This window comes from Bufo gargarizans, chromosome 7 (genome assembly GCF_014858855.1).
Source record: "Bufo gargarizans isolate SCDJY-AF-19 chromosome 7, ASM1485885v1, whole genome shotgun sequence".
NCBI lineage: Eukaryota > Metazoa > Chordata > Amphibia > Anura > Bufonidae > Bufo > Bufo gargarizans.
The window spans coordinates 203,096,061-203,117,067 of record NC_058086.1 but is presented as its reverse complement, the minus strand read 5'-3'; the positions used below and the strand labels follow the sequence as shown (position 1 = coordinate 203,117,067).

At 41.6% G+C, this 21,007-nt stretch overlaps 1 protein-coding gene across 3 annotated transcripts in view; it reads right to left on the bottom strand.

The window, feature by feature from the left end:
- LOC122943642 (deoxyribonuclease gamma-like) overlaps positions 1-18,606 on the bottom strand; it is a 24,307-nt gene extending 5,701 nt beyond the window's left edge. Inside the window, exons 1-6 of one of the 3 annotated variants that reach the window (XM_044301537.1) lie at positions 18,546-18,606; positions 6,959-7,067; positions 5,812-5,900; positions 5,315-5,404; positions 3,035-3,147; positions 832-944 (exon numbers count right to left, since the gene is read on the bottom strand). In XM_044301537.1, coding sequence (XP_044157472.1) covers positions 832-944; positions 3,035-3,147; positions 5,315-5,404; positions 5,812-5,900; positions 6,959-7,039 — 486 coding nt within the window. In that variant the 5' untranslated portion in view covers positions 7,040-7,067; positions 18,546-18,606. Of the gene's footprint in view, positions 1-831; positions 945-3,034; positions 3,148-5,314; positions 5,405-5,811; positions 5,901-6,958; positions 7,130-15,711; positions 15,747-18,545 lie in introns of those variants that run through there. The other 2 variants (XM_044301536.1, XM_044301535.1) reach the window with 2 other exon arrangements.
- Positions 18,607-21,007: the final 2,401 nt, after the last annotated feature.

Below are 21,007 nucleotides of genomic sequence, written 5' to 3'. Positions count from 1 at the left end.
AAAAATAACTGGGGCCCACAGAAAATATTTAAATGCCCTCCCTCCCCAAACAACTTCTTCGCAACCCTCTCCTCCTGTGGCTAGTCAAAATCTCTCTATCAGACCAGACCAGGCCTGGCAGCCGCTCCGTCCCTTTCCTACAGTTTCTCTGTACATGTCAGTTTGTAATACTATTGAGGCGACCCTGACAATAAAACCTTTTAATCCTCCTCCTAGGTGGGGCCCTTTTGATTTCGGGCCCCAAAGCAGTCGCTTCCCTTGTAGCTACGCCCCTGACCATACCATACTTCCACCAGGTAGCCTTAAAGAGATTTTTTCACCCAGGATGTAAAATAAACCTTACATTAGTAAATAAAAAGACAGAGCAGCAGCTAAAGTCTGGTCATTCTGTTTGATTTACATACAGAGATATCAGTGATTTTTGTTTTATGGAGGCAGCCATCTTGTGACTACAGGAAAGTTCAGCCGTTTTATTTTTCACCATTCATTTACCTTTTCGATAAGTGGACATTTAGTTAGAAACAACGTAACTGTTTTACCACCAGTTTTTGAGAAACTCATTTGAAAGTGACAACCATTTTCTCAGCACTTCCTGTTACTTATACAAAATGGCTGCCTGGTATCAAAAGAAAAAATGCCAATATCTCTGGAAGGAAACAAAATATAATCACCAAATTTTGGCTACGATACCAAAGTCTGATGTGCTAATATAGGGCTGATTTTATACTATGGTTGGAAACGCCTTTAAATTGTATATTTTGCCTGTCCTGAAGGTCTTTGATTGTAAGCTTTGCTGGTAAATTGATGGCTCCAGACTTGTTTGTACATTACCTGAGTCTCCCACTTTTCTTTAACCGCGAGGTAGACGTCATACAGCTCGTCAATCTCCTGGACGGAGTCTTTGGGAGTCGTGTGCACCGGAATGAGGACAAAATCTTTCACAGCTGTAAGGTGAAGACATATGTAAAATTTTATCAACATTCGTCAACCACGATTAACCCTTTCTCTGACAAGACTAAAAAATAGACGTCCTCAGGAGCTTGTGGAAGAAGTGCTTACTTCTTTAGTCTTGACCTTTTCTAGCTAGCCTGCTCCTCCAAGGTTCATTCATGGATAAGGATGGCGAAAAAGTGCCAGCGGAGAAAAGGGATTAACTGCAGTTTAATTTTGTGAAATTACTTAGACCTGATAATCCAGGAAGTCTGATAATCCGCCATATATTTCTAATACAGAGCTGCTGATAAAATGTGGAATTTTACAAGACTGGAAACAGGAGACGGAGCAGAGAGAAACGAGCTAAGAAACTGGTGAACGGAAGGGCCCTGCTGTGGTATTAAGGGGTGTCCGGTGGATTAAAATAAAAAAAAATGCTCAGTACAATGTAAAATAATTAAAAAAGTGACTGATCCTCCGCTGCTCCCGCTCTGATGTTTTCTGGTCCCTGCTCCAAGGAAATTGTCGACACACAGGAAATGACCAGTCAGCCAATCAGTGGCCAGAGCAATGACCCGCCTCAGTCTGTAATTGGTGGAGCAGCATTTCCTGTGTGTCGTGAGGGACCAGGAAGTATCTGAATGGGATCGGTAAGGTATGTACGATTTATTTATTTAAAAATACATAAGTAGGTATATAAATATATATATTTTTTCTTTTTGTCCAAGCTATGCCTGCGCTATGGAGTGGCATAGATTTCAGCTATAATTTATACCAATTCTGCCGTAAATTATAATAAATGTGTTGGGCTGAGAAGTGTTGTGAGCTTGAGAAAATTCCAAAATGTTTTGCACAAAGTGACTTGCTTCCAGTGCACCCCACAGCAGGCTATAGGTGGCATATTATGGAGCCATACAAAACAGATCGGTAATACACATGAGGGCATGAGCCCCTTACAGGAGGAGAATTAATACTAATGTTTTTCTTCACCCTTCCATATAATCATGCGATAATCCAGAATATCTGATAATCTATCATTTATCAAATCCCATTGACTCCAAATTAAAGGGGTTTTCCGAGAGTTTAAAGGGCATCTGTCAGCAGATCTGTCCCTATGACACTGGCTGACCTGTTACATGTGTGCTTGGCAGCTGAAGACATCTGTGTTGGTCCCAGGCTCATATGTGCCCGCATTGCTGAGAAAAAGGAGGTTTTAATATATGCAAATGAGCCTCTAGGAGCAACGGGGGCGTTGCCGTTACACCTAGAAACTCAGCTCTATCTGCAATGGCCGTGTCCTCTGCACTTTGATTGACAGGGCCAGGCGTGATGATGCTTACACTGCCTGGTCTTGTCAATCGAATTGACAGGAGCAACCTGAGCGAATCGAGAGACCTGAGCTTCTAGGTGTAATGACTACGCCCCCGTTGCTCCTAGACGATCATTTGCATATAGCTAAACATCATTTTTTTCTCAGCAGTGCGGGCACATATGAACATGGGGCCCACACAGATGCCTTCAGCTGCCAAGTGCACATGTAACAGGTCAGCCGGTGTCATAGGTACAAAACTGCTGACAGATGCCCTTTAATATTGATGGCCTATTATTGATAGATCATAATATCTGATCGTGGAGGTCTTACACCCGACACCCCTATGATCAGCTTTCTGAAGAAGCTGCAACACTCTGCTGAGTGCTGCAGCCGTCTCACAATTTACTAAGCACAGCGCCGTCCATTTTATAGTGGCTCAGTTTGGTATTGCAGCCCAGGCTCATTCACTTGAATGGGACTAAAGTTCGTCTAGGTCATGTGACTGATGTGTAATGATGTCACTGGCCTAGAAAGAGGCAACAGCACTCACCGGATTACCATGGCCTCTCCACCGATCAGATATTGACAACTTATGCTGAGGATCAGCCATCACTCCTGGAAAAACCCCTTTTAGGGTCCATTCACACGTCCGCAAGTGTTTTGCGGTCCGCAAAACATGGACACTGGCCATGTGCGTTGCGCATTTTGCAGAAAACACATGGCCGGGCTTGTGATAGAGATGCCTATTCTTGTCCGTGGACCACATATTTGGCGACTTATTTTTCATACCTGTCTTTTTGGATTTAAATCTGACGATGAAAGGTTCTCGTGCGAAGGAATCCTCGTCTCCCACCTGCATGTCCTCATACTGGTACTGCTCCTTCACCGACACCAAGTCCTCCCTGGAATGGAAAGACAGATGAGACTGAGACGCCTCAGACAAAACTGTAGAAGAATATCAGTCTTCGTTCTGCCTGTAATCACAGAAACTGCGCCACTCTTGCCGTAGGTTGTGCCCAGTATTGCGACTTATCCCATTTACTTGAAAGCGGCTGATCTGCAATACCAGACACAACCCATCAGGCGGAGCCAGGGGCGGAGCTAAAGGGGTCGCAATTGCGGCCGGGCAACTAAGCCACAGGGCTCCCCTTGCCAGTGACGCACCCCCAATTATGTATTGCTGCCTGCAGGACAGCGATACAGTTAGACGCTGCGGAAGGACACGGGAGAGATGTCTGCCTGCCGTTCCCTCTGACAGGCTTCAGAGGCCGATGCAGGAGGCATGATGACATAATCATCATCGCACCACCTGAGACGGGCAGCGTACAGAGCGGGAAACGGGCCGGAAAAGGCCTCCACCACATCGCTGACAGCCGCATGGAGTTAAGTATTTGAGTTGTTTATTTGGCACCATACTGTTGGGCCACCATGGGAGGAAGAAGCCCCATGGGGGCATCTACTGGGGGCACTAAATAGGGGCATGTTCTTGTACTGGCACACATTATGGGGGGGCACTATGGGAACATTGGCTCTATTGGGGACAATAAGAGGGGACATTTTTTGTACTGGCACACAGAAGGGGGAATTTTTTGCACTGGTACTCATTATAAGGGAGTATTTTTTGTACTGGTGCACATTGTGACGGGGTATTTTATTGAAGTGGCTCGCATTGTAAAGGGGTATTTTTTGTACTAGTGCACATTGGAAAAGGGTATTTTTTTGCACTAGAGCACTATATTATAAGGGGGTCGTTTTTTACTGGTACACAAATATTAGGGGTATTTTTGTATTGGCACATATTTTAAGGGGTATTTTTGTACTGGTGCACATTAGGGGGCATTTTTCTACTGGCACCTAATAAGGAGAATTATTACTACTGTAGCTCTATGGGGAACATGATTACAAGTATGGGCACTATGGGGGCATTATTACTATTGAGGTCACTGTTAACACTATCCACTCTGGGAGATAATTATTTCTGTTGGTTAGATTTTGGGGAACACTATTACTGTTGGGGGCACCCTGGCACAGTATCGGTTTAGCACAATTATTTTTGGGGGACATTATGGTCACACCAGTAGTGTCAGGGACACTATTTGCTGTGCACAGTTTGCCAATAATTATTAAAGGAGGCACTAGCTGTGCGGTACCAGTGTTTTCAGGGGGGGTTTCTGCAGTATAATTATATATAGTATTGGGGGAGGTAGGATGATGGAAAAGTAGGAAACTAAGAAGTCTGTGTCAAACTCTGCAAGAGATAGCTGAAAGAGGTCATCATGGCGGTCTGGTCCGCACGGAGAAGATGAGGAAAGAGAACGTTTACATCAGAGGAGACATCACTGGATGTAAGAGGTATGGGGCGCTGTATGTAATGTTTTCCAAGTATGTCTTTAACAGAAGGGGTTGGGAATTTGGCATTGGGGGAGGTGTTGTTTCAGTTTTTGCCTCCGACAGCAGAAAGACTAGGTGCACCCCTGCCCCTGGCCACAAAGCACTGAGGGAAGGGGGCCCAAGCTGAACTCTTGCATCAGGGCCCATGAGCCTTCAGCTACACCCCTGGGTGGAGCTGTCTGTCAAATTTCGTACAACCCATAGAAAACCTGGATATCAAGAAGTTCTGGTGACTGCTGTAGTGACAGGGGCGGACTGGGGGCTAAAAGTGGCCCTAGAAAAAAAGGGTAAAAGTGGCCCCTTGTTGCAGGTGGGTCCAAATTGACAGAAGGCGAGGGACCATAATTAGGCAGGGGCAACACAGGTAGGCAGGTCCAGCAATACTATAGTGCAGAGCAATATACCACCCCAGCTGAACCAAATACCACCGTGCAGCACAATATACTGCCACCTACGTCACAGTATTCAACTGTATCGCTGTCCTGTGGACGTTGGTACGGTTAAATTCAGGATGGCACCTGCGGCTACCGGACAGGTGCGTAAGAGAGAATCAGATCAACATGTGCCCGGCTGGCGACCGTGAGGAGGGCTTGGGTGGCCCTCCAAAGCATCGGCGCACCGGGAAGTTTCCCTGTAGGATCTAGGGCCAATCCGCCCCTGTGTAGTGATGTATATTACCTGAAGATGAAGAGGTATTGCTCCTTGTAGTCGTTTCTTCCCAGGGGTTTGCTTATTATATATTTATAAGAGGCGCCGTCCTCACATGTGCTAAACAATGGAAGGGACAGAAAGGATTAAGTTACAGGGTATTGTCTTCTCCGTTCACATCTAAAGCTGCTGGTTTCTTGTTATCAGAGGGCGGTGCATGATGGAGGCTGAGATGGCCATTATACCATCTGCAAGAGAATGTTCAGTGCCAGAAATTTTTGGGGCACAGGCACGCCCCTTTTACAGAGCCCCACCCATTTTGTGTGTAACGCCCTCCCCCATGTACCTCCCCTTTGTACTGGGCCCTGCCCCCTAATGATGCACAATCCCGGGGTCACATGCATTTACAGCACTTCGAGGAGAAAGCAACCCTCCGTCCTGTGCCGGGGGGTAGGTTCACACCTCCACTTAACGGACTCGGCAGGCTGGAATGTCTGTGAGTGTGGATATATTATAGAGTTTGCCACCTATTTAACTGCTCCACAAGTTTTTTGGCTGCTTTCTCCTTTGCATCAAAGACTTCAATGAGGACGATGATGTCATACCGCGACACAATCTGGAAGAGAGGGGATCAGATGAAGGTACAAGTTAGGCTACATGCACGCCACCGCGCCGCGTTTTGCGGTCTGCAAATTGGGGATCCACAAAAAATGGATGCCGGACGTGTGGGTTTTCGCAATTTGCAGATCGGAACTGGCCGATAAACGGACAAGAGTAGGACATGTTCAATTTTTTTTTACGGGGCCACGGAACTGAGTAACGGATGTGGACAACACACGGTGTGCTGTCCGCATCTTTCGCGGCCCCATTGAAACGAATGGATCCGTATCCGAGCTTCAGAAAATGCGGACCCAAACAACAGGCCTTAGCTCACATATGGGGTTGTAATCACAAAAGGTCCCAAATTTGCAGGGACTGTCCCAAACCAGATAATGGGTGGGGCTTATGTAAGCCTCGCCCATAAATGGGCTTCCTTGCACGGTTTGGGGGGCCTTCATGGGGGCAGGACCTACTTGTCCCGAATGCACCATCTGTATTATTGGTAAGTAAGTAATGAATCTCTGTGCCCTCAATTATCTGATATTAAAAGGACATAAAAATTTAATCAATCACCTTATTTTAAGCGACACATTATAATAAATCACAAAATACTTTGGGTTATGTTGGGACAATGAAAACCCCGGCCACGGGGGTAAGGTACATTCAGGGTATATCCCCAATGATTATCTGTAACCTGCTTGGAAACCTGGCAGCAAGTGTTCAGTAATCCTGCACTGCCCCCACAGGGGAATTAAAGCATTGCACAGCTCCTAGTGAAATCAATGGAACATGAATGTGCTGGGTCCTCCAGAGTGAGGCCTGTGTGCACTTCGCATCAGGGATGCGGACCCATTCATTTAAATGGGTCCTCAATCACGAAGATGCGGAACGGAAGCACAGATCGGAACCCCACGGAAGTTGAATGGGTCTCGATCCGTCCCGCCCGCTGCAAATTGCAGTCCCCAATGCACGGAACGGACCCACAACGGCCCTGTGCATGAGGCCTGAGAAATGTTTTCCGTGGCCAGTGCTTAGTTTTAACCTACCTCAGGAGCTGTCACCGTCTGCACCTACCTTGGTAATGATTGGGAACACTTTGCTGTCGGTGCATTTCTTCAGCCCAAACCTGCGGACGTTGAACGCTGCAATCTTCATTTCTTTTTTCCGTCTGCTCGGAAAGAAACTAAAACAAGACATTTTCTTACAACAGAAGAAGTGGTGCAAACCACAGTCTCAGCTGACACGTCTTCCACTTCCTTCTGTGCTGGAAACTGCTGAACACAAGCTTACAGGGGCGGCCGGTCAGGCAGTTCTGGAGATAGCCGAGCGCAGTACTCACCACTTCCAGAACTCCCATGAATGGAGTAGCTGCGAGCAAGCCCGAATGCATGCGCCGTTCATTTCTCTGATCTAAAGGCTCATGCACACAAACAGATTTTGTTTCCATGTCCATTATTTTTTTTTTGTGGCCTGTATGCGGAACATGCACTCCAATAGGGCCACACAAAATAATGGAAATGCTCCGTGTGCATTCAGTTTCCATATGTCCGTTCAGCAAAAAAATAGAACATGTCCTATTATTGTCTGCATTACGGACAAGGATAGGACTGTTTCATTCTGCAAAATACGGAATACACACGGATGCATTTTTTGCAGATCCGTGTTTTGCAGACCGTGTCGTGTACACGAGCCCTAATAGTAATCCCCTATTCTGTGGACAGGAGATAACACCATATAAGCATAATACCCCTTTAACCCGTAGGAGTAATACACTTACAGCCAATGCTTTACAATACAGATGTATTGTAATGCATTGTAAAGGGGATCAGACCCCAAAAAGTTGAAGTCCCAGAGTGGGAGAAAAAAATCAAGTTAAAAAAGATGTAAAAACAAATTTAGTTTTACAAAAATAAATAAAAGTTTCAAGTAAAAAAAAAAAAGCGTCCTTTTCCCAAAATAAAGTAAATTTTTTAAACTAGGGAAAAGAGAAAAGTAGACATATTAGGTATTGCCGCGTCCGTTTTAAACGGCTCTATAAAAATATCACATACCACCCCGCCAGGTAAATACCATTAAAAAAAATTAAGAGTGCGAAAACAGCCATTTTCTGGTCACTTTGCCTCACAAAATGTGTAATACCAAGCGATCAAATAGGCGTATTTATCCCAAAATGGTACCAATCAAATTGTCATCTCATCCTGCAAGAAATGAGATCCTACCTAAGACAATCGCCCAAAAAATAAAAAAAATATGGCTCTCAGAAAATGGCAACACAAAAACAAGATTTCAACAACACAAAAAGGCTTTCACTGTGTAAAACTTAACAAAATTAAAAATAATAGACAAATTGGGTATCGCCGCGTCCATAACAACCTGCTCTATTAAAATATCACATGAGATGGCCCTTTAGGTGAATGCTGTAAAAAAAAATGCCAAAATAGTTTTTTTTTTCACCTTGCCTCACAAAAAGTGTAATACCGAAGCAATCAAAAAGTCTTATGTACCCCTGAAAACGTTACCTCGTCCCTAAATCACTTAAAAAATAAAAACCAATGGCACCCGTAAACCAATCCATCAAAATCTGCTCTGCAAAAGCCATATGACACTCCTTCCCTTCTGAATCCTGCCATGTGCCCCCAAAGCAGTTTAGCACCACATATGGGGTGTTGCCGTATTCAGGAGAAAATGGGTAACAAATTATGGGATATTTTTTCTCCTATTACCCTCTGTGTAAATAAAATTTTTGGGACTAAAGCAACATTTTATTGAAACTTTTCATTTGCACAGCCAAGTGTTTCCAAATTCCATAAAAAGCTAAGGGTCAAAGTGCTAGGTACCCCCCTTAATATATTCTTTAAGGGGTGTAGTTTCCAAAATGGGGTCCACTGTAGGGGTACGTCAGAGTCTTTTCAAATACAAAATTGTGCCTAAAAACTAGGGATGAGCAAATCGACTTAGGATAAAACTTTCAAAGTCGATTTGCATAAAACTCCGTACACAGGAGCTCCGTACAGTATTAGAATGTATTGGCTCCGATGAGCCGAAGTTATTGCTTTGCGAGACTTCGCCCAATAACTTCATAAATTAATTTGTACTGAAAAAAAACATTTCCCGGACTTGGGTTCGGTTCCAAGGTACCACTTGGAACCAAACCCGAGTTCGGGAAATGGCTTTTTACAGTACAAATTAATTTATGAAGTTATTATGCGAAGTCTCTGCGAGACTTCGCAAAGCAATAACTTCGGCTCATTGGAGCCAATACATTCTAATACTGTACGGAGCTCCTGCTCCATACAGCATTAGAACAAAGTTTTATGCGAATCGACTTTGGATGTTTTATCCGAAGTCGATTCGCCTATCCCTACTAAAATCCATTCTAGCAAAATCTGCCTCCAAAATCCATATGGCGCTCCTTTTCTTCTGACCACTGCCACGTGCCCACACAGCAGTTTACCACCACATATGGGGCATTTCTGTAAACGGCAGAATCAGAGTAATATATATTGAGGTTTATTTTGCTGTTAACTCTTGCTGTGTTGCAAGAACAAATTGATTAACATAAAAAATCTACCAAAAAAAGTGAAACTTTGAAATTTCACCTCCATTTTCCTTTAATTCTTGTGAAACACCTCAAGGGTTAACAAAGTTTGTAACATCAGTTTTGAATAATTTGAGGGGTGTAGTTTCTAAAATTGGGTCATTTATGGGTGGGTTCCACTATGTAAGCCCCTCAAAATCACTTTATAACTGAATTGGTGCTTAAAGAAAATGGTTTTGGAAATTTTGTTGAAAAATTGCTTCTAAACTTCTAAGCCGTCTAACGTCATAAAAAAAAAATTATTACATTTAAAATATGATGCCAACATAAAGTAGACATATGTGGAATGTTAATTAACCCTTTCATGACCAAAGGTCATTAATGCCCCAGTGTCCAGGTCAAAATTTACAAATCTGACATGCGTCACTTTATGTGGTAATAGCTTTGGAACACTATTATTTATCCAAGCCATTCTGAGATTGTTTTCTTGTGACATATTGTACTTCATGATAGTCATAAATTTGAGTCAATATATTTCACCTTTATTTACGAAAAAATCCCAAATTTATCCAAAATTTTGAAAAATTCACAATTTTAAAAATTTCTATTTCTCTGCTTCTAAAACAGAAAGTCATACCTAATAAAATATTTACTACTTAACATTTCCCATATGTCTACTTTATGTTGGCATCATTTTGGAAATGTCATTTTATTTTTTTAGGACGTTAGAAGGCTTAGAAGTTTAGAAGCAATTCTTAAAATTTTTAAGAATATTTCCAAAACCCACTTTTTAAGGACCAGTTCAGGTCTGAAGTCACTTTGTGGGGCTTACATAGTGGAAACCCCCCATTGTAGAAACGACACCCCTCAAGTTACTCAAAACTGATTTTAAAAGCTTTGTTAACCCTTTAGGTGTTCCACAAGAATTAAAGGAAAATGGAGATTAAATTATTAAATTTCACTTTTTTGGCAGATTTTCCATTTTATTACATTTTTTTCTTCAACACATTGAGGGTTAACAGCCAAAAAAAACTCAACATTTATTACCCTGATTCTGCGGTTTACACTTTACACTTTATGGGGGCAAGGTGACCAAAAACGGTCTGTTTTGGAACAGTTTTTATTTATTTATTTTTACAGCGTTTATCTGAGGGGTTAGGTCATGTGACAGTTTTATAGAGCAGATCGTTACGGACGTGGCAATACCAAATATGTATACTTTTACTTATTTATTTAAGTTTTACACAATAATAGCATTTCTGAAACCAAAAAAATGATGTTTTAGTGTCTCCATAGTCTGAGAGCCATAGCTTTTTTATTTTTTGGGCGATTGTCTTAAATAGGGTATCATTTTTTGCAGGATGAGTTGACGGTTTGATTGGTACTATTTTGGGGGTCATAAGCCTTTTTGATCGCTTGCTGTTGCACTGTTTGTGATGTAAGATGACAAAAATGGCTTTTCTTTTACACCTTTTTTTTTTTTATGGTGTTTATCGGACGGGGTCTATCATGTGATATATTTATAGAGACGGTCGTTACGGACATGGTGATACCTAATATGTGTAGTTTTTGTTTTGTTTTTCATTTTTTTATAGGCAAAGGCAATTTATTTTTTTAATTTTACATTTTTTTTTTTTTTTTTTTTTTTTTTTTTTTAATCAAGTCCCACTTGGATCTTGAAGATCCAGTGGGGCTGATGGCTGTACTATACTTTGCAATGCTCTCGCATTGCAAAGCATAATACAATCAGATGCCCTGTAGTTGGCAACAGCGGATGCTTTTGCAAAGCGTCCGGTTGCCATGGCAACCATCGGGTGCTGCCATCGCAGCGCGGCAGCCCCGATGGTGGAGAGAGGGAGCCCCCTCCCTCTATTAACCCCATGGATGCCGCTACTGCGGCATCTATGGGGTTACAGCAGAGTGTCAGCATAGAGCTGACACTCGCTGCTGATGGCGCCGCCATCACACACAGCAGGGGGACCGCACGGCATCGGGGGCAGCGCTGGAACCGGGGGGGGGCGGGGCGCCGCTCTTCCAGTCAGAGTGCACATCTTCAGGTCACGGCAGGTGCGGGCAGGGTTCTTTCTTGTACCCTCTGGACTGCGGATGTTTGCTGAGGCTCTTTAGGGTGGTGTCTACCTCAAGATCTCGGTCACGCATAACATTGGCATCATCAGCACGGTAGTGAGATTTCTCCTGAGGTGGCTGGGGCATGAAGCTGACATCAAATCCACCACTTGGGGGGCCAGGGGGACCAGGAGGTCCAGGGGGACCCTAGAATATGTTACACAGGAGGGGGGGGGGTCACGGCCAACATTGAGGGAGGTGCATCACGAAATGGGGGCGGGGAGGGGGCGGACCGCATCAGGGCAGGAGGCAGGAGATAAGCTTCAGCGGCAGGCGGACACAAGGGGGGGGGCTTGGAAAAGTAAAAGCTTTCCAAAGTCATTACCACATAAAGTGACACATGTCAGATTAGCAAAAATAGGCCTTAAAGGGGTTGCACAGGATTAGAAAAACATGTCTGCTTCCTTCCAAAAACAGCGCCAAGCCTGTCCACAGGTGGTATGTGGTAGGGCAGCTCAGACCCCTTAACTTCAATGAAGATGAAGTGCAGTACCAGATACGACCCACAGTCAGATGTGGCGCTGTTTTCAAAGAAAGCGTCATCTTTCTAATCTTGTAGTTGCACACAACTCTGGGAAGAAAATATTAAATTCTCTGCTAAATTCTCTGCTGTAACCCCATAGATGCCGCAGTAGCGGCATCCATGGGGTTAATAGAGGGAGGGGGCTCCCTCTCTCCACCATCGGGGCTGCCGCGCTGCGATGGCAGCACCCGATGGTTGCCATGGCAACCGGACGCTTTGCAAAAGCATCCGCTGTTGCCAACTACAGGGCACCGGATGCACATTGTTAACCCTGTAAAGACCAGAAGGTTCGTTTTTCAGGTGTTCCAGAAAATAACACGGATAACCGAGCCTTAGGCGATCAATGACTGATCGGTGGGCTCTGACCTCCTGTAACATTCCACTGATCATCATTGCTACATAAGAGATGCCTGGGAACATTCAACTTTACATTTATAGATTATAATGAGTCTAATTTGCAAGAGTGGCGCTAATTAAAAAAAAAAAAAGAAACCATTTTTTCTAATCTCATTACCGTGGCCCAACTTGAATTGCCAGATTTGGGGTGCAGTTAGGCTTTAAGGCATAACTCATTTGAAGATATGCTCTTTTTTAGTCTTTTTACCACATTTTCCTATCATGATGGATTCTTGTCCGATTTACTTCTTGGTTTCTTTTTTCTTTATCCTTTTTCGCACAAAAAGTAATTTGAGATTATAGAATTCAAAGAATTGTCTACCTTAGAATAGAATCAATGGAGCTATTATGTAAAATGACAAAGCATTCAAGACGTCCCAAGATACCACAGCGTCATATTACAGGCTCTTAACTAAAATAATGATTTCTTAGCAGAAAGAATATATATTTAAAAAAAAACACTTTAAAAGGGAAGAGCATCTCTCTCTAAGGGTTCATACACATGACCGTATGTATTTTGCGGTCTGCAAAAAAAGGATCTGCAAAAAATACGGATGACGTCCGTGTGCATTCAGTATTTTGTGGAACAGAACAGCCGGCCCCTAATAGAACAGCCCTATCCTTGTCTATAATGTGGACAATAATAGGACAAGTTCTATTTATTTGCGGACTGGAAATACGGAAACGGAATGCACACGGAGTAACTTCCATTTTTTTTGTGGACCCATTAAAATGAATGGTTCCACATACGGTCCACAAAAAAAACGGAATGTACACAGTAAGAAAATACGTTTGTCTGCATGAACCTTAAAGGACCTAGAACGTCTGTGCATTAGGGCTCATGCACATGGCTATAGCCGTTTTTGAGGATCCACAAAACATGGACACTGGCCGTGTATGTTCCGCTTTTTGCGGAAAGGAACGTCCTGCCTTCTGTAGAACTGTCCTATCCTTGTCTGCAAAATAGTCAAGAATAGGACATGTTCTATTTATTTGTGGGGCCGCAGAACGAACATACGAATGTGGACAGCATACAGTGTTCTATCAGCCCCATTGAAGTGAATGGGTCCGCATCCGATCCAGATGATCGCTGAGGGTTCCAGCAGCAGGACACCCTATGATAACCTTAGAAGAATTTTGGGGTGATTTTTTTTATTTTTTTTTTTTTTTTTTTTCCATGGCACTATCCATATTTTTGAAAAATTCTGAAATCTTGTAGTTTTCACTCTGGCCACAGAGCCTAATAGTAGGCTGACACCTCAGCAGTTATCTCATTACCATCACAGGCAGAATTTCAATAAGGCCCCCTGCACATGAACGTGTGTGATCCGTGCCCGTGCTGCGGGCCGCAATGCACGATTGCCGGCCGTAGGTCAGCCGCATCGGATCACGGACCTATTCACTTAAATGGGTCCGCGATCCGCCCGTTCCGCAAAAAGATAGGACATGTTCTATCTTTTTGCGGAACGGAAGTACGGGACGCAACCCCACGGAAGCACTCCGTAGTGCTTCCGAGGGAACCCATTCCGTGCGGCCGTTCCGCAATTCCGGATTTGCGGACCCATTGAAGTGAATGGGTCCGCATCCGTAATGCGGAATGCACACAGAACTGTGGCCGTGTATTGCGGCCCGCACACGTTCGTGTGCAGGGCGCCTAACACAGATAATCCAGGAAACACCATGCATGGTAGGTGATGGTCACATCTTATCTACTCCCTCCTTGCACAATGATCTCAGTACAGAGCATGCCCACTACCTGCTCCCATAGAAATCAATGAGTTATTTCCAGTCTACAGCTTCCAAACAAACATTATCTTTCAATTTCTATTCATTTCCAAGATACTTTTTTTCCATTCAGAAGCCGTAAACCCACATAGACCCAGTCCTGCTCATAGAGCTGAGGATTTGCTACAATTGTATCCAGTCTAGACAATACTTTATGAGCTTTTTACATCAGCAACAGTTGCACAAAAAGTTTTCTACAATGTATCGATCTTGAGTTCTGATTTAGCATTGTCTAGACTGGATACAATTGTATCCACTTCTCTGTAGGACCAGCTATGGACAGCATGTTCTCATTCACTGACAGCAAACAAATATCTTGAAAACAGAAAAGAACTGAAACACGAAGAATATATTTTTTTTTTGTAAAACTGTTGTATAAAAACATTAAATCCCTTCAAGAAGAAATATCTGATCAAGGAATAGTAAGATGCACAGATTAAGGAATATTTTAAGTAGCATCTGTCAGCAGTTTTGTCCCTATGACACTGGCTGACCTGTTACATGTGCGCTTGGCAGCTGAAGACATCTGTGTTGGTCCCATGTTCATATGTGCCGGCATTGCTGAGAAAAATTATGTTTTACTATATGCAAATGAGCCTCTAGGAGCAATGGGGGCGTTGTCATTACACCTAGAGGCTCTGCTCTCTCTGCAACTGCCATGCACTCTGCATTTTGATTGACAGGTCCGGCCATGGTGATGTTTTCACTGCCTCTAGGTGTATCGGCAACGCCCCAATTGCTCCTAGAGGCTCATGTACTAAAACATCATTTTTCTCAGTAATGCGGGCACATAGGAACATGGGACCAACACAGATGCCTTCAGCTGCCAAGTGCACATGGAACAGGTCAACCAGTGTCATATTTTATGAATATATTTAAATATATATTATCTATCTATCTTTATAGGCCTAGTTTGTCTAGGGCTCCAACTTTCTAATACAGTGCAGATATTGGGGATGCAACTATAGGGGGCACTATTTATATACATGATCTCCCTTTGAATCCAGCAGGGCGCACATTGAAGCAAATGATGACCCCCATCCCAATCACAGACCCAAAGTCATTACAACAGAGACAAATAATAAAGCACGGTTCTAGCAATTTAATGTCCTGTTTGTGAAAGTATTGAATAATTTCTTAATAATTGTAATAGTCAATTGGACTATTTCTACAAACTGTATATAATAGCTCTCTCCAGTGAATGCTATACAGAATTAGAAAAAGCAGTGGACTCCGAACGGCACTGGTACTGTTAAATATCTTGGAGACCACAGATACTGAGGCATTAAATATATTTTAAGAATTAAATAATAATAATAACAATAATAATAAAAATAACTAAACATACACGGGTTGTCCATAGACTTCAGGTCGAGTATATGCAGCAATTTAGTGAATTAATAAATCTATGTCTGTCTGTATAGAGAGCTAATTGAATAATTCAGAGTCAGGACTTACTGTTGTGTCTGGACGCCTCTGTAAGACTCGAAAGCAGAAAGAGAAACCTACAGAATGGAGAATCCCTCGGATAGTTCTCGCTTTTTATCGAACAAACAGGGAGAACCGGTTTTTAACTTTACTACAGCCCAGAAGGTATGTCCTTACAATATACACTGCCCCTCTCTAAAAAAACCACAATAAACTGTCTATATCAATGGAATTTCGCCTGGTAGCACGAAACCTCTAATTGCAGTGGGTGTGTTTTGTCAAGACTTGATAACCATCAGAGACTCTCATTCCACTGTTCCTCATCTTAAACGGGATGTCCTGTGTTTTTTTTTGTTTTGTTTTTTATTCAAGTACCCTAAAAGTAGTTGTTACATTTCAAGTTGGTTTGGCCATTATCCTGACAAACTACGTAGAAGATACTGGATACTACTATAATACTGCTCCTATGTACAAGAATATAACTACTATAATACTGCTCCTATGTACAAGAATATAACTACTATAACACTGCTCCTATGTACAAGAATATAACTACTATAATACTGCTCCTATGTACAAAAATATAACTACTATAATACTGCCTTGTATGTACAATAATATAACTACTATAATACTGCCTCCTATGTACAAGAATATAACTCCTATAATACTGATCCTATGTACAAAAATATAACTACTATAATACTGCCTCATATGTACAAGAATATAACTACTATAATACTCCTCCTATGTACAAGAATATAACTACTATAATACTGCTCCTATGTACAAGAATATAACTACTATAATACAGCTCCTATGTACAAGAATATAACTACTATAATACTCCTCCTATGTACAAGAATATAACTACTATAATACTGCTCCTATGTACAAGAATATAACTACTATAATACTGCCTCCTATGTACAAGAATATAACTACTATAACACTGCTCTTATGTACAAGAATATAACTACTATAATACTGCCCCTATGTACAAAAATATAACTACTATAATACTGCCTTGTATGTACAATAATATAACTACTATAATACTGCCTCGTATGTACAAGAATATAACTACTATAATACTGCCTCCTATGTACAAGAATATAACTACTATAATACTGCTCCTATGTACAAGAATATAACTACTATAATACTGCTCCTATGTACAAGAATATAACTACTATAATACTGCTCATATGTACAAGAATATAACTACTATAATACTGCCTCCTATGTACAAGAATATAACTCCTATAATACTGATCCTATGTACAAGAATATAACTACTATAATACTGCCTCCTATGTACAAGAATATAACTACTATAATACTGCTCCTATGTACAAGAATATAACTACTATAATACTGCTCCTATGTACAAGAATATAACTACTATAATACTGCCTCCTATGTACAAGAATATAACTACTATAATACTGCTCCTATGTACAAGAATATAACTACTATAATACTGCTCATATGTACAAGAATATAACTACTATAATACTGCCTCCTATGTACAAGAATATAACTACTATAATACTGCCTCCTATGTACAAGAATATAACTACTATAATACTGCCTCCTATGTACAAGATTATAACTACTATAATACTGCTCCTATGTACAAGAATATAACTACTATAATACTGCTCCTATGTACAAGAATATAACTACTATAATACTGCCTCCTATGTACAAGAATATATCTACTATAATACTGCTCCTATGTACAAGAATATAACTACTATAATACTGCTCCTATGTACAAGAATATAACTACTATAATACTGCTCATATGTACAAGAATATAACTATTATCTCAAATTGTGGAGCCCTTGGGAGAAGTACCGCAACCCCAAATGATTTGGAAGCACCCCCTCCTCCCCTCCCTAATCCCCCCCCCCCCTCATTCCCCACCCTTGTCTTTGTATTTTCTTTGTTTATTTGTTAACTAAATATGTTCATACTCACTATGTTGGTGAATACAATAAGGTCTGTAAGATTATATGTACCTATTCAATCGTGGCCATTTGCACATGGCTCTATGCTGACATGTATCTTTGACCAGACTTTCTGCACTCTCAATAAAAAGAGTTTTGGTTAAGAATATAACTACTATAATACTGCTCCTATGTACAAGAATATAACTCTTATAATACTGCCTCCTATGTACAAGAATATAACTCTTATAATACTGCCTCCTAGGTAAAAGAATATAACTACTATAATACTGCCTCCTATGTATAAGAATATAACTACTATAATACTGCTGCTATGTACAAGAATATAACGACTATAATACTGCTTCTATGTACAAGAATATAACTACTATAATACTGCTCCTATGTATAAGAATATAACTACTATAATACTGCTCCTATGTACAAGAATATAACTACTATAATACTGCTTCTATGTACAAGAATATAACTACTATAATACTGCCTCCTATGAACAGAAATGTGACCCTAAGCAAGGTGGAGAAGTTTTGCTTTGTCTGGACTTGCCCTTTAAGAATGTTGGTTATCTGAATTTGAGTTTATACTTGAAATTCTTTCTTGGACTGCCCCCAGGGATATTATGTACATGGTGTATTTTGTGATTTGTTCCTGCAGACATTTGCTGTAATACAGTCGCTCATGACTTTACAGTTTTCTCGTTATCTCAGTCACATATGTAGCAGTATAGCTGATGCACTCTCTTATCTTTTCTTTTCCCGCTGGCCTCATCTCCTTTTTTTCTCTTTTTTGAAAGTGTCGGGGGACTAAGCGATTTCAGAGAACACACCGGGGGATGGGGGGGTCTAGCAGCCCCCAATACACATTGATTTGCCCATACAGATAACATACCGGTATATTGACCTTTAGGTTCCAAATAATCCTCCAAACCTTCATGTAGAATGAGGAAATATCTGTGCTGATTTTTATTCTGCCTCGTCCAACACAATAGAAGCAGTCCCACTCTCTACATGAATTAATATTACACTGGTTAATATACCTTGGGGGCATAAACCAGTAATATAACCAGTCAAGTAGCACAATTAGGGTAATCTGATATTTATTTACCCTCTAAGGGTCCAGGCACCGCATACACAGAATCTATATAGCAGCACACCCTGTGCGTCTGTATCCTGGGTTTTAAGGCACTTGGTGTGCTGCCATATGGTACCTCGCTCTCTAGAAGCAATGCTCTATTCTGAGCAGTGAACGTGAATGTACAGTGGATATAAAAAGTCTACATGCCCCTGTGTTAAAATGTCAGGTTTCTGTGATGTAAAAAAAAAATGAGACGAAGATAAATCATTTCAGAACTTTTTCCACCTTTAATGTGACCTATAAACTGTACAACTCAATTGAAAAACAAACTGAAATCTTTTAGGTAGAGGGAAGAAAAAATATAAAAATAAAATAATATGGTTGCATAGGTGTGCACACCCTTAACCCCTTTAGGACACAGCCTTATTTCACCTTAAGGACCAGGCCTGTCACGGCGGACAAGCACTCAGACACACAGAAAAACCAACAACCAGGCACTGAGCGAGAAGCAGGGGAAGGGTCACCTCCTAACTAATCCCTGACCTCTCTCCCTGCACTGCTCAGCCCACAGGCAGACCTTAGTGGTAGGAATGCTGTGTCCTCGTGCCTGGGCTAATACACCCTAACTTCCCTGAGATGGTGAAAAGGGGAAATAGGAGCAGCCTGCTCGCACAGAACCTGGATGGGAGAGATGACACAAACACAACTAAAACAGCAAACAACAAAAACAGAAACCACACTAATCTTATCAGAGCTGGGACAGAAAACCTTCCTTCCTTGCTTGCTTCCTAGGCCAGACTGATTTCTATAACCCGCTCAGAGCACTGGAATTGAGAGCCATTTAAACTAATGACCCCACCCAGTGCACCTGATGGGAGGCGGATCCAGCACGACTCCAAAACAAACACTAAACACGTGCTGCTATTCTGGCCGACCTCCGCACATAGTCAGAGCCGGGCATGACAAGGCCATTTTTTGCAAATCTGACCAGTGTCACTTTAAGTGGTGATAACTTTAAAATGCTTTGACTTAGCTAGACCATTCTGAGATTCTTTTTTCGTCACATATTGTACTTCATGACACTGGTAAAATAAAGTACCAAAAATTTTTATTTATAAGAAAATACCAAATTTACCCAAATTTTTTTTTAAATAGCAAATTTCCAAGTTTCAATTTCTCTACTTCTATAATATATAGTAATACCTCCAAAAATGGTTATTACTTTACATTCCCCATATGTCTACTTCATGTTTGGATAATTTTAGGAATGATATTTTTTTGGGGGGGATGTTACAAGGCTTAGAAGTTTAGAAGCAAATCTTGACATTTTTCATAAATTTTCAAAAACCCAATTTTTAGGGACCAGTCCAGGTCTGAAGTCACTTTGCGAGGCTTACATAATAGAAACCACCCAAAAATGACCCCATTCTAGAAACTACACCCCTCAAGGTATTCAAAACTGATTTTACAAACTTTGTTAACCCTTTAGGTGTTCCACAAGAATTTATGGAAAATAGAGATACAATTTCAAAATTTCACTTTTTGGGCAGATTTTCCATTTTAATAATTTTTTTCCAGTTACAAAGCAAGGGTTAACAGCCAAACCAAACTCAATATTTATGGCCCTGATTCTGTAAATTACAGAAACACCCCATATGTGGTCGTAAACTACTGTACGGGCACACGGAAGGGCGCAGAAGGAAAGGAATGCCATACGGTTTTTGGAAGGCAGATTTTGCTGGACTGGTTTTTTGACACCATGTCCCATTTGAAGCCCCCCTGATGCACCCCTAGAGTAGAAACTCCAAAAAAGTGACCCCATTTTAGAAACTACGGGATAGGGTGGAAGTTTTGTTGGTACTAGTTTAGGGTACATATGATTTTTGGTTGCTCTATATTACACTTTTTGTGAGGCAAGGTAACAAGAAATAGCTGTTTTGGCACCGTTTTTATTTTTTGTTATTTACAACATTCATCTGAGAGGTTAGATCATGTGGTATTTTTATAGACCAGGCTGTCACGGACGCGGCGATACCTAATATGGCTACCCATTAACCCCTGAAGAAGCCAGAATACTGGCGAAACATGTCGGGGGGCAGTGTTAGTTTTTAATCGCTGTGCACCACTCCACTGTTAACCAGCAACTAGCGGTCAGGCTGGCCGACGTTGCTTGGTTTGGTTTAGCAATCAAGTTAGTTGTGGTTTTGCCTACTGTGCACAGAGTCTGTGTTGTGGTGTTAGTTGCCACTAATCCCAGTCTGAGATCAACTGAGACG